Here is a 13,546-nt window from a genome sequence, read left to right as displayed (position 1 = left end):
GTCACCATGGCGTCATCGGGCGATAACGCCTTAAACAGACCACATTTCAACAGGGCAAAGCGACACTCCCGACTGCGCCTTTTCACCCGGTCCCAGGCGCATGGAATCAAACACTCAACATCTTCACCATTTCATAAAGTGTTTATTGAGGATGGTAACACAGGATAAATCATGCAACAGCTCAGTAAAAAAAGGGAATCATTTAAAGGATAAAGAATGGTAACTGGTGCTGCTGATTTTGAAAAGTTTGTAAAAAAAAAAAAATACTAATTGTCCAAAAGTGACATTGAAAACCACCTGAAGCTGAACATGGAAGTTGCTTATAAAGCATTAATTAAAAAGAAAACGTAGTTACTGTTTAAAATGGTCGCCTGCAGATGTCTGCAATCAACGGTGCGAGCCCCCGGTGTCTGCGGCTGCGCTGCCGCGTGCTCCCGGCACCGGGGTGGTCCCAGGCAGGCGGCACGGCAGGAACGGCACCGGCCTCCCCAGCCACCGGCCCCGCCAGAAGGGGAACAACCACGAGAGGCGACGGCTCCCCTTCTGGCACCAACGTCTGTTTGAAACGGGAACCCCATGTCAGCGGATGGCACAAAGACTGGGCACCAGCACACATCACATCAAACATCGGTGGTTTCAGATTCAGAGTTGACATATATTCACCTTTTGGAAAAAAATAAATACAGTGGAATGAAAATTGAATCAAAGGGAAAGAACAGATGACTACCATCCATCAAGGATGCACAAATCTGTGCACTGAAAAAAAAAAAAAAAAGAAAAAAAATCAGTCATTTCAAAGAAATTCTTGAAAATTAAAAAAAAAGTTTGCACTTGTTCCTGGTCATAAACAATCTCACAAAAATCTCACTTTTGGAACTATTCCAATTGAAACCATACACTGAATTTATTAATACAGTATAAGTTTCTTTATGTAAAAAATCTTTATACATAGTAATAAAAAAGATAAAGGCAAGATGCATCAAACAGAAATCTGCTGGTTGTTTTTCCTCCGTTCTTACAGAGCCGCTGATGACTACCTGCACTATAAAGAGCTGTGTTTCTGACTTTCTGTCTCAAGCATCTTCGCCTTTGCTTGTGATAAGGATTGTTCTGTCCAAGCATCCCAAAGGACAGATGCTGGTGATGGTTTTTTGGCACTTACGCTGGCAAACTGAGCTTCTTTCCCTTGAGTACTGTAAGGAAAAGTGGGAAAGGAAACAGTTAGCAGAACAGACGTGACCTACGAGAAGCACATGCTGTTAAAACTTCAAAGGGACCAAAACCTGTCACAGAGAGTCACTGGGTGCTCTGCAGACAGTCCTTCCAAGCCTGCCTCTCTCTCCAATACATACTGATAAAACTATGATGAATTAACAACTATTCCAACCCTGCCCTCTCGTGGCACCCTGGAATTCTCACTTTTCATCCTCAGGAAATACTAGCCTATGACCCTGGTTTCTTAAGAGTTAATACTAGAACAACACACCCCCATATAGCTTTGTAGTGATATGATGGAAGCTGGAATGTGAACAAGGGCAGTATTACTAATGCACCAAGCAGAAATAACTGCTTCTACGCTTAGCATAAACAGAAACATCCAAAATCCTTTGGACTCTTAAGGTATTTAAATCACTGAGAAAGGTGTCTGTAAGCATGGAATCTGCACAAAACAGTGTATGTTGTCAGGAGAAGCACGAGGATCATGCTTAGTTATGGAAGATAACAGCAACACGTATTTAGCCATACTTATTTTAAATTTATCAATTAAGTTCATCAGACCATTTACACATTTATATTCTACCCATAATCAGAACAATCCTCAGAAACGCCCCACACTAGCAGAAAGTCTACTTGATAAATCTATCAAGGAGATTTCAGCAATAATTTGCACGCAGCATTTACAACCTAGTAATGTCGATACAGCAGATGCCTACGAACGTGTTAACTGCTACATTCCAGAACCTGAAGCTGAAAGTTATTGCACTGCTTACCTTTTGTAACATACAAATAGAAGAAGTCACAGTAAAGAACGGTCTGGACCACACCAGCAACAACGGCTATGAGGTCGAAAAATCCCTCAAAATAGTAGCGCCAAATCCAGTTGACTAAGTACAAGGCACGGTACAGACCCAAGAAGAAAAGATAGTGAGTAGTGATGGTCTCTGCTTCCCCAGTTTTGCTGATCATAAAAAGTTGAGGGAGAATAGCAACCGACTCGAGATAGATGGAGAAGGTCCACAGTATCTGAAAGGAAAAAAACCCCACAAATATATTCAACTGTCTTACTGATAAGAAGCGAAGAGGATATTTGACTTGGCTTGACTTTTCACTTTCTAACAATGTTATGAATAAGTACAGTATTTTGGCAAACCATTCTTGGTACAGTAAAAACTAAGTGAAAGCTTCATAATCAACCACGGGACGGTAGGAGGGAACAACTCTCTTGGCAGACAACAGACTCTCCACACCAGCTGTCCAGTGAGCTGGCAGGCGTAGGTTTATTCATGAGGAAACTTATGCGCATCCATCAATTCAGGATTCACAGTACCACGACATGCAGTTTACAGAGCTGGTGCTGTGAAAAGCTGCAGGGAAGATGGAAGTCCTTCTTCCCGCCACGTTCTTCCAACTTTTTAAATCTATTGGTTTTAAAGAATGAGTTAATACAGAACAAAATTTAAAATAATGTCTCAAAGTGTTGGAGCTAAAACTCCTTTAGTCTCTAATAAAATAATTTAATGCCAATAAATATAAAAATGCAGTTCAATCCACTTCAGATAAGCATCTAAAGCTATTCATTATTTCATGGGGAAATACAGAGTTTGAACTCTATAATTACATTTTTAATATAATTTTCCTGTTAGGAAAACACATAGCTGCATTTCAAATACAATGCAATTCTTTCTAATACTCTAGACCATTTGCTATTCTACAAAATTTAAGAAGTAGTATAATTCCTTTTGTTTTCAACAGGTGGCACCAACTATTCACAAACTGCATTCTGGGGCATTTCTTTAACAAAGATAACATAAGGAAGGATACTTCTGAATTAATATAACCATCAGAGTATACTGGGGAAAAAGATAAAGCCTTCCCATTTCTAAAATAACCAGTGTTGATGCTAATGCTAGTCTCCTAAGTGCCTTAAATTTTCACAGAAATCCACACTGTAAAGATGCATTAAGCCGGAACCTACTAGACATAGGCATCTTTCAAGCGTTCCTCAATCAGCCTAAAAATGCTCATCTTCATGTTCTAAATAATTTTAGAGAAAAAAGTATAACCTCCTGCCCATCCTCAACTCACCTCCAGAGGAGAGAAGTCATGATTGACAAGAAACGAGAGTCCACCAACAGGAACTATCAGAAACTCCACTCTGAACGTATCATGGTTTCCATCATAGGTGGCCTTAAATTTCATGTAGATCAGATACACAGTGGCATACGAGCAAGCAATGTAGATAAGCTAAAGAGCAAGGAAAGAAGAAACAAAAAACAGAACAACGCACAGAGGTTGCAGGATTAGACCAAAGTCGCTGAACAAGGATATTCCCAGGCACTAAGTGCTGTCTTTTTTGGTTGTTCGTATTGTTTGTTTACCTGCGTTTGCAGTTCCAGGCTATGCGGTGGTATTTAACTTTTCTCAGCAGAGTAATAACTCAGAACCAATGACTCTGGGCTCTAGTGGCTTTGCTGCTTTAAAACCATCACCTTGCCTCTGGTTGAAGTCAAAGTTTCCTTACAGACCGTTTCCTGAGCAGACAGAACTAAGGAACTGACTGCAGAAGGAATACCCCTTCTGCTACTGCAAGGGAAGCGCTGGCCCAGAACACTGATGTTGAAAATGTGCACGTGCATACGTGCAATAATGATGGCAGGGGTCTCTTTACATGCAAAAAGCCTGGGAGTGGTGTGTCTCATGTGGCAATTAAAAATTTACTCAATAAGCCCCATTCAGACTCAGCCATTTAACATATCACAAATTAGATGATTTGATTTAGACCTTTAAACATCTCTAAAATCTGAAGAGTGGCAATTGGTCAGTGTTCTTCACCAGCCAACCGCCATAAAACCTGCAAAACTAACAGACTGCTAGGAGCACTGAACCAGAATTCAGTTTCAATTTCAGTTGTGTCTAAAGTTAGCATTTTTAATTGTTATGGTAGACTTCATAGCTATTCCCTGTTGAATAGGCAAATATCTTTATTTTACAGATGAGAAAACAGAATCGGAGAGAATACATTACTTTCTAAAGGTCAATCTGCCATCATCAGGACAGAGCTCACATTGTCCTGGAGACAACATAGTGCAGTAGACTAGACAAACAGTTCAGCTTCTGCCTCAGTTTCATCACAAATATTAAACATTCCAAACCATTTATCACATTAAATATAGGTTCTTTACAACTGAAAAGTAACAGATTTAAAAACCCATTGTTTGCAGATGCTACTTATCACTAAAAACACTGCTCAGGGATAAAAAAATGCTGCAAATACTATATTAAGGAGCTAAGAATCCCAAGACTCTACTACAGTAGCACCCCAGCTGACTGGAGATGAAGGACCACAGGACGGGGTATCAGTTACAGGGAATCCCTACTACAGGTGTAAACTAATCGTAATTGGTATGGTCATAGAAGAAACTGTGAAAGTGTGAGTGAACCCCAACTCCTTATTAAAGATTTCTTCATGAGAATTATCATGTGTTTTGGGACACTCAAAAAGTTTTTGTTTTTAAAGATAAAAAATAACACAACGGTAGAAAAATGACTGCAGATTGCACCAGCAGAAATGCATCCAATCCTCAGATACAGGTACCATGAAAAAGAAACTGTAAGATGCAGAATGCTACAAATCACAAAAATTCATCTGCAGGTCATTAAGAAAGACAGATAGCGCCAATTAGTGTATTTCTGTATACATTCCTGGAACACAGAAGAAATTAATTTTCCTAAATATCTGATGACCACTGCCAGACAAATACAGCAAGTCGGCACCTGTAGTTTAATTAATATTCCCCTACAAATACTGAAGAAAATCCTAACTCTACAGAAACTGACAACATTTTTTACCACCAATTACAGTAGTAATTTACAATCTTTTCCTCAGAATAGACAGTTCTTCTAGTTGTGCTCTGGGTAAGCTTATTTGTATAGTAGTTCATGTTCTCTACAACTGTCTAATGTTAAATACTCCTGAATATACAAAGATAGAACAAGAAGCTGTGTCGGGACCCTCAAGCAGCTTTTTCTTGGCCTCACAATGACAGGCCGAAAAGCCAATTACATCTGGCAGTCTCTCTAAGCAGTAGCCTTTGAAACTGTAACTGATGCTTCCATTTTGCAAGTTAATATTGGATTTGACCAGAGGACCACTCTTTCATTACTGGAAAGACTCATTTTAGTATGAAGCTGAGTATCACAAGTGTCATTCCCCATATTCATTCCTTTTCTGGGTAGGAGGGCTGCAGAACAAAGACATGGTCATGACCCTGAAGCACAACCAATAACTAAATTGCAAAAAATCATAGCTGCACCTTTAGCGTGCTCAGAAATTACGTAGGAAAAAAGCTTGTGTTTCAAGAGTATTTTACTTAATCTACAGTTCTTCATCTAGACTGTTAATATTAAAACTTAAGCTTACATGTTTGACTTGTTAGAAAACAACAGTGTGAGTGAGTTTAAGATCTAAAATTTTATTTTACAGTATTATTCCCCTAATTCTTCAGTACATTTTGCATTATTGCCTATCTAGTCTTTTCTCTTGGCAAAGTTCCTCTGAACTAAAGTTGGAGAACATCAAGAAAATCCAAGAATAAAGGAACTGCCTTAAAAAAGGTGTCTGCTCTGGTGCCACAAATGCACCAATCTCTACTGGTGCCACAAACATGCTGCACTCTCACAGTCTACCGCTTTGTTTTCTTGTACTCAGCATCAGAAATTGCAGGAATAAAGAAAGAAATAACAAAAACAAATATGGGTTCACTAACATTCAGTGGGCAAGTGAACTGGGTACAATCTGATGGGAGCTACATTCCCAAAAGCATACTTCTGTCAACTTTTGATCCGCCTCTGACCAGACACTAGCTACAATTCTGGCAATTTACCTTATAGTGGATAAAAAGATATTTACTTAAGCTCTAATGTCTCAATTGAGAAATACAATTCACTTGAACCATTTTTTCCAAAAACTTGTATTTTCAATAACCAAAATGGCATTTGTTCTAAACAACATCGTCCCCATAAAAAAAGTTTTTAAAAATTGCATGTGGAGTATAGAAAAAAAGTAGGGTTTTGAGTCCATTTTCCACATTCTTTATCCAAAGCCCATCTAGAACTTATTCTGTAATAACTGTGCAGTGGGCCATTTAAAAAGGCTTTTATTGATGAAATTATGCACTCTGCATGCAACATTACTATCTTTTCTAACTCTTCGGTATACTCTACCTTCATAGATGTGTTATACAATGAAATGAATGAAGTGAAGAGGTCCAGATAACGGGTAGTGAAGACCAGTGCAAACAGAAGCTGGCTTTTCCCAGAAATACCTAAAGTGATAAAGGAAATAATTAATTATTCAAAAAGTGATGATGTGCTTTATAACACTTGATGCCAAGGATGAGAAGGGAGATATCCTTTTTTTCTGAGCAAGTTGATCACCAAATTAGGACACAATCCAGGCTTCCAGAACTAAGCTGTACGAACAGAACTGTAAATCCATTAATCTCGGTAGCATGGATGTAAGTTACCTGTATACCATTGTACTGGAAGAGCTGCTAGCACTACACAAGATTTAGAGGTTACTCACAGCAGATAGCTTGCAGGTGATGTTTTTGTAGATTACGCTATCTGTTCTGCATTATCACTGGGCATTATGCAGCAAGGCTGCATTAGCTTTCAATTCTCAAGAGTGCCGTCACATGCCTCAGTACATTCTTTAGATGCTGAATAGCTGGAAAAGTACAAGGGCAATGGGTACTACAGGTCCGGTGATAATCTGAAAGTATGCTAGCACCAATAATTTGATTTTAAAGGAATAAATGAATTTTACAACACAAGACACTTCAATTCAGAAACTTAATTGGTGACATGGTGGGGAAAATTATCAAACAGTCAAATCCCAATGTTACTATGTACTACCACAAAATACAAAAAGAGAGAAGTAAGCTAAGATGACAGACACCTACACTGCATCTTCAAAGTAACTTTAGATTATAGGCCAAAGCCCCACCATCAAAACATTTATTTGTACTTAACTTCAGCCACTAGAGCAGAGTTAGAAGAATAAAAGCTTTGCACAATCAGTCACTAAAAGCTTCTGAAAACTGAGGTGAAGCATCGCTCCGTAATACTGATGTGGTGATGTATCACAGCAGGGGAACAAAACAACCCAGCCTGTGCCCCTATCTTATTATTCCAATTATTCTTGTTTTCAGGCACCCAGGGTAAAAATATTTGAATCTGTTCAGCTAAGCATGCAAATATTGTTCAAAAAACAAGAGGGAAACATATTCTCTAGGAGAGGGTTACAACGCAAGGTTGAAAATCCTCATCCCTTTATACAGAGGTATTTCCAAGAAAGGCTTTTATTAACAGTGCCATAAAGCAATTAGAAGAAAGGCTATCTGCTATGATTATTGAACTTTGGCGTAAGAAACACTGAATAAGCCATCCCAGATGAAGGGACTTTAAGTTTATACATAGAGTACAGGAATGGCTGAAACAGTAACAACTAAAAAAGGTTTTCATTTATAACTTTCATATGTGAAACGTCTAAGAGGTGAGCCTGCAGAACAACCCAGCTGCCCATAAGCACCTGCAGGACAGGAAACAGCAAATGCCTTAAAACCTACAGTTACACAGACTGTAAAACCATACAACAAAAGCTGTAGTATAAACAAAACAAAACAGAATGAAACACCCCCAAACAGACAACCTCTCCACCCCCAAACAAACCACTTCCTGAAGTTTAGAAAAAAAAAAAACACATTTGACACTTCTTGAACTAGAACTACGTTGCAGACAGCTGAAGCAGCACCCTCAATTGCATCCGAGGTGCACGCTGACATTACAACTCTTGCCGGAGCCCTGCTCTCACGCTGATGAAACCTCTCAACGCTGTCCTCCGGCCAAACCTACAGGACAAAGAAATCCACCTGGGCAGATCACAGCACAGCACCACGCTACAGCATACAGTTATGTTAAATTATTGAGCATGCCATTTTCTTTTGGTAAATAACTGTGAACAGAAAAAAAGCATATAAAATACATTAATGATTGATAATGGCTATAAATTTTGACCTGGATATATTGTCACATAAAGACAAGTAATGCACTTGACAAACTCCTCTAAGCTATTGCCAGCCTCACCTCCCCCCCAACCCAAAAGCTGTAATTTTTATTAAGGCTTTCAGTACTTACATTGCGTTTTGAATCTTTAGAATAGCCAAATGCTCCTGAAACACATCCTAAAGCCAAGTTTAAACTCACTGTTAAGTTAAGTAGGCTAAGCTAGGCAATGTTCAAAGTTTAAACCAAATACCTATCTATGGAAAGACAGGCAAACTGGGAGAAAGTAAGATCTACACCACTAGGAAAAAAAACAGGGGGGGAAACAGGTAAACACTCTGCTGTATGAATTTGACGCATTTCAACACTTTTGGAAATACATCGATACACCTGCTACAGCACTGACCTCGGCTCATGGTTGGTAACTGCAACATACTGAGACTACACTGCCGTCATTCTCATCCTTCTCCCTTTCCTTTTACTCCCACAAACGTTACTTGAGCTAAATAAACACATTTTTATTTCTTCTTCCCAAGCTCTGGGCTCAAATTTCTGAGTCAAACCTCTCATTTTTGTTTCATCCTCACACACAGAAAAACTCCTTCAACTGCTGCACTCGTTTGGCTAAAAGCACTGGCATGAAACTAATTCAAAAGCTCATCTGATTTTCACAGCCGGGGAGGAGAGCAGAGCAGAAATTGCAGTACTTTCTCATCGACTTCATTTTGCTCTTGTGAGTTAGGTGAAGAGCAATAGGCAGCAGCAGAGGCAGTCAGTCAGCCTGGCTGCGGAGTGTGTACAATACTATGGACAACCACAAAATCTACAAACAGAAGTTTTTCTAAGGAAAGCCTTAGAAGGACAGACTTTCTAAGGAAAGACAAAGTCCATACTTTGTCATGGAAACTTCGCAAACTTTTTGAAGTATTTAATAAAGAAAGTAGTTTAGTTCCGTATGAAGTCTGCATCAGCCACAGAACCACAACTTCTTTGGTTCTGCTAAGAAAATACTAACATTAAGAATCCCGTTTCAATTAAAAAACCCAACCTAAACGTAAAGACAAATTTGTCAATTGAGAAAGGCAAAGTTTTCCTTCAAAGAGAGAGAAGAAATTCCAAATCTACTTAAAGCAGCATTTTTTAAGAAAATACAGACAAATTGGCAGCAGCCTATGGCAAAGTACTGTTTGAAGTCTTCAACATAGCATTCGATCTGGTCCATAGCAGACACATAAACAAAACTATGAGAGACAGCTACATTACCTAGCAAAAGTATTACACGCTTACTATCTACACTATTTTTTTTTTAGATTATTCAGCATATAGTTTGACAGCCTTGCAACTGCAGGTCCCCTTTAACACTTGACACACCACACTGAGAAAAGCCAATCAATTTTCAGGCAGGAATTCCCAGTGCAAACAATCTAATTTGACTTGGAATGGATTAGAAAATACAGTCTGAACATGGCAATGTTTGAAAGCACAGGATTCCTTAAGTCTCATGAATTTCCTAATTATGACATGAAGCCAATAATGGAGTTACCTGCTACATTCTCCATGGCTCCTAGTAATTATTTTCGAGCTGTTCTTTGGAATGGCGAACATTTTTCCAAATTCTAGATTTGGAAACTCAAATAACCAGTCATGCTAAAAATGGTTTCCCTGCCAGCTCTGAAATCATGACTTGATTTGTTTTCCCCTCGTTCTCTTTTTAACATATTGACTAAATTAGGGGCGGGGAAAAAAAAAAGTTCATCAAAGACTTCATAATGCAGATTATCCTAGCCTCACCTATTTTCCTCAATTAGAGGAAATCTTAGGAAAGAAAATGGGGCTGATATGTCTTCAGGAAACAGCAGGCTGCCGCAGAGGTAGAGGGGCTGTCTCCCTCTTGTCTCCAGCTGCTTTTACAGGCCTCCAAGCTCCTCCTGGAACAAAGACCTCAGACAGACACAGGCGCAACCAGAAGAGAAGAGCCGGCACCATGTGGTTTGCCAGCTCTCATGGATCACAGCCTACGTTCAGCAATCAGTTAAGAGTCTTTATTTATTTTCTAAGCTTCTACTGCTTCAAAAATGCACAGTTAAAGCGGCGGCTCTTTTGCCCGCATTTCCTTAGTCACCAATAACGATGAGATATATGTTTATTTAATTTATGAACTGCTCTAATATGCAATGTAAAGGAAAGCCAGACAGCCCACTAATAAGAGGCATTTAGCAACTGCTCAACACTTACCAGTAACTATTTATGAGTTATTGTTGTGTATGGCTTTACAAACATACTTCATATGAATATATATTTATGAAGTTTTTATTAGTAGAAACCACAACTGTCAACAGCAAAGCACTACAAGGAACAGGATAGAGCCCCAAAAATAAAATCGCATGCTCCTTTGAAGTGCTCTTCTCATTCTAGACGAGCTTTTTAGGCCTCAGACACTAATCTCACAGAAGTAACATGGACTTGGATTTACTCCTAAGGACTCAGGCCGAAATGGATGACACCTAAAAACCCAATCCCACACAAATACATCCCTGTTTCATTCTTTTGGTCAGGAAAATGAATGAAACAGATGTTTTCTACTAAAAAAGAGCCCATGCACATAGGTTTGTGTTTGGGGACGCTGGCTAATTTGGTAAAGGCAAAAGTGGAGGGCTCTATGCAAATATAGGCACCTTTACTTTTCTGTGTTGGAGAAAGCAGTACTAAAGATAATGATTAGTATGAGTCTACTTTCTTCTGCATAAATCCCTAGTAACAGAGATCCTCAATCACAACTAGCTTAAGTAAAACAACATCAGACCACTTTTCAGGCAGAAAGATGGGACTAGGTTACATTGCACTATACTGTGTAAATAACCTCGCGTCCAAAGGTCACTTAAGAATCTCTTGGCTAAAACATACTTGAATTTTAGCCTTGCAATAGAATTTCTCATTCTCCTTCTTCAGACAAGAAGAGATATTTAGTGTTCTGATCATTAACTCTGTGGTTTGTAATCTTGACTGCATTTCTCAAGTAAGGTGGAGGACAGAACTCTACAGACAAGCTGGAGAAGGCCAGGCCCTTCCCTGCCAGATCCTGACAGAATTCCTGATCCACTAGAGCTTGAGCCAGGAAAGTTCGTTAGGAAAGAGCTCTTGAGCTCCATGACTTCAGAAACAGTAATTCTGCAGTACTCCTGCATTTGAACCGTGGAGTCATTTGCTTGGGCTCTTTTGTAAAGTTAAGAACAGTTTTTACTTTTAAGTGTGTTTAAAATAAAAGCTATTGATTTACCTTTTCTTTTTCTTTTGCACTATCAAGCAATTAGCAAAAAGTGACTTGACATGAAAACGTGCAAAACCTGTACTTCCTCTTACCTGTAGCATCAATCTCTTTAATTTCCTCATTTTCAGTCCTTTCAGGTTGCAGCTTAAACTAATTCTTCACGCTCTTAACTGAAGACTTTACAGATACATCTGTTCAAGAGCGTTAACTCGGTATTTGAGCGATATGTCAACACATGGCAAACCACTTTCAAGAATAACCACTCCTCCTAATGAAGGAGAAGCTCAACGAAGAGAAGGCAAAGTCAAGCTCATAGTCAGACCCCAGTCCACAGCAAAAACAGTATTTCCAGGGTCGGTGGCCTCACCCGTGTAACACACAGAGCACTGAAACGTCCATTTCGAATTACAACAAATCCTAGTTTTCCGACAGAAATCAGCTATGCTGCAGTTATAAGCGCTGCCTGCAGTTCCCTCCAGCCACCACACCGTACACCAGAAGCCAAGCAGCAGAGCACATCGCTGGGGATCCGAGCAGGCACGTACAAAACACGGGGGGAAGGCGGGCGCTGCTCCGCCGGGGGAGCCCGGGCCCCCTCCGCTGCCACGTCAGAGCGGGCCGTATCGCGACAGAAGGCCTCGGGCTGGGCCGGGGGCCGCCCCCCGACAGCCTCCACCGCAGCTGGTCGCAGACCCGACAACAGCCCGAAGCCTCAAACGGGCACGAATCACAGTTCGATCCTCACGGCGGCGAGGGGGGGAACGACCGGGCAGCGGTGGGCCGCCGGCAAGCCCGCCCGCCGCGGAGCGCGCGGGGCCCGCGGGGAGGGCGGTGGGGAGCGCGGGGGTCCGCCGTCCGCCGCTCCCGGGGGGGCGAGGGAATCCGCGCCGGCGCCGCGCCCGGCAGCGGCGGGGCGGGCAGGGAGGGAGGCCGCCCGCCCGCCAGGGACACCCCCCCCCGCCCCGCGCTCCATTCATTCGCCCGCCGCCCGGCGGTTGCATAAGGCGGGAGCGACCCTCCCGGGGCCGGCCCAGCGCCGGTGCTCGGGGATTAAAGTACAAATGATGGCAACCACTAAAGCTGTAACGGAATGGCAGCGCCCACGAGTGCACCCCCCCGCGGCGGGCGGGATGCGGCTCCCCTCCCTCCCCCAGCCCCCCACACCCCGGTTCGGAGGGGGTCCGTCAGTACGAGGGCTGAGCCCCCCTCCCGTGCGCCGCGGGGACCGATCGTCCCTGCTCACCTGCCCGGGGCGAGTCCTGCCCTCACGCCCTGGGGGGGGACAGTCGCCCCCCCCCCCCCGCCTCACCACAGCAGCGCGCCGGGCAGGCGGGACCCCCCTGGGCTCGGCCGAGCTCTCCTCCGGGAGGGTCCCTGGAGGGCGGCAGAGGCGATGGCAGCCCCCCCCGCCGCGGCGCGACGGCGGCCATCGCGCCCAGCCCCCAGCGCGGCTCCCCTCAGGCGCCGCGGCCCGCGGCCGCCCGGCCGGCCCCGCCGCCCGCCCCGCACGCACCCGCGCAGGAGCGGCTCTTCCAGATCTTGAGCAGCAGGATGATGATGGCCGCCAGGTGGGACAAGTCCCCGGTGAGGCGGAAGATGTTCATGGCGGCGGCGACAGAGGCGGCGGCGCAGCCCGGAGCCGGAGAGCGAAGATGGCGTAAGCTCAGCGGGCACCGAGCGACGTGGCCCGGGGACGTGGCCAGACAGCCACCGCGCCCGCTGCACCCTGGGAAACGGGCGGGCGCGCCCCGCCCCCGCGCCGCCTCCCGCCGCGGGCGGACGGGCCCTGAGCGCTGGGGCGGGATCGGCAAGGACGGACGGGCCGCGGGTCCTGTTGGGGGCCCGGGCCGCGAGTCCTGAAGGGGGCCCGGGTCGCCGGCGGGACCGGCCGCGCCCTGCGCTGAGGGGGACGGCCCGGGCCAGACTCTGTCTCCCCGCCGGCCGCCGAGCAGGGAAGGCCTCGCGGCACCGCGGGCGGAGCAGGACATGGTC

The 13,546-nt window shown here is 43.5% G+C and overlaps 1 protein-coding gene across 2 annotated transcripts; it reads right to left on the bottom strand.

Annotated features, from left to right (window-relative positions):
- Positions 1-122: 122 nt before the first annotated feature.
- On the bottom strand, positions 123-13,275 carry KDELR2 (KDEL endoplasmic reticulum protein retention receptor 2). 2 transcript variants are annotated; one of them, XR_008468273.1, is made up of 6 exons: positions 13,068-13,275; positions 6,445-6,545; positions 3,307-3,465; positions 1,992-2,244; positions 1,038-1,193; positions 123-663 (listed from the first exon to the last, which is right to left on the bottom strand). XR_008468273.1 is itself a non-coding variant. In XM_054213345.1 (5 exons), exons 1-5 carry the CDS (start codon positions 13,156-13,158, stop codon positions 1,159-1,161), a joined length of 639 nt encoding a protein of 212 aa, XP_054069320.1. In that variant the 5' UTR covers positions 13,159-13,275; the 3' UTR covers positions 123-1,158. The 2 variants fall into 2 exon arrangements, 1 of the variants encoding a protein (XP_054069320.1); XM_054213345.1 differs by having other exon boundaries at positions 123-1,193.
- Between the last annotated feature and the right edge of the window lie 271 nt (positions 13,276-13,546).

The sequence above is a fragment of the Rissa tridactyla genome, chromosome 8 (genome assembly GCF_028500815.1).
Source record: "Rissa tridactyla isolate bRisTri1 chromosome 8, bRisTri1.patW.cur.20221130, whole genome shotgun sequence".
Classification (NCBI taxonomy): domain Eukaryota; kingdom Metazoa; phylum Chordata; class Aves; order Charadriiformes; family Laridae; genus Rissa; species Rissa tridactyla.
Note: the sequence above shows the minus strand (reverse complement) of the source record. Positions and strands in the feature narration are given on the sequence as shown.

Bases quoted from the DNA above. Each gene is read 5' to 3' on its own strand.
- KDELR2 (XM_054213345.1), bottom strand. From the start codon at position 13,158: ATGAACATCTTCCGCCTCACCGGGGACTTGTCCCACCTGGCGGCCATC. The intron at 2,245-3,306 runs GTGAGTTGAGGA...TTTTCCTTTCAG, and splicing joins ATGACTTCTCTCCTCTGGAG to ATACTGTGGACCTTCTCCAT. The intron at 1,194-1,991 runs GTAAGCAGTGCA...TTTTCCTTACAG, and splicing joins CTATTTGTATGTTACAAAAG to TACTCAAGGGAAAGAAGCTC.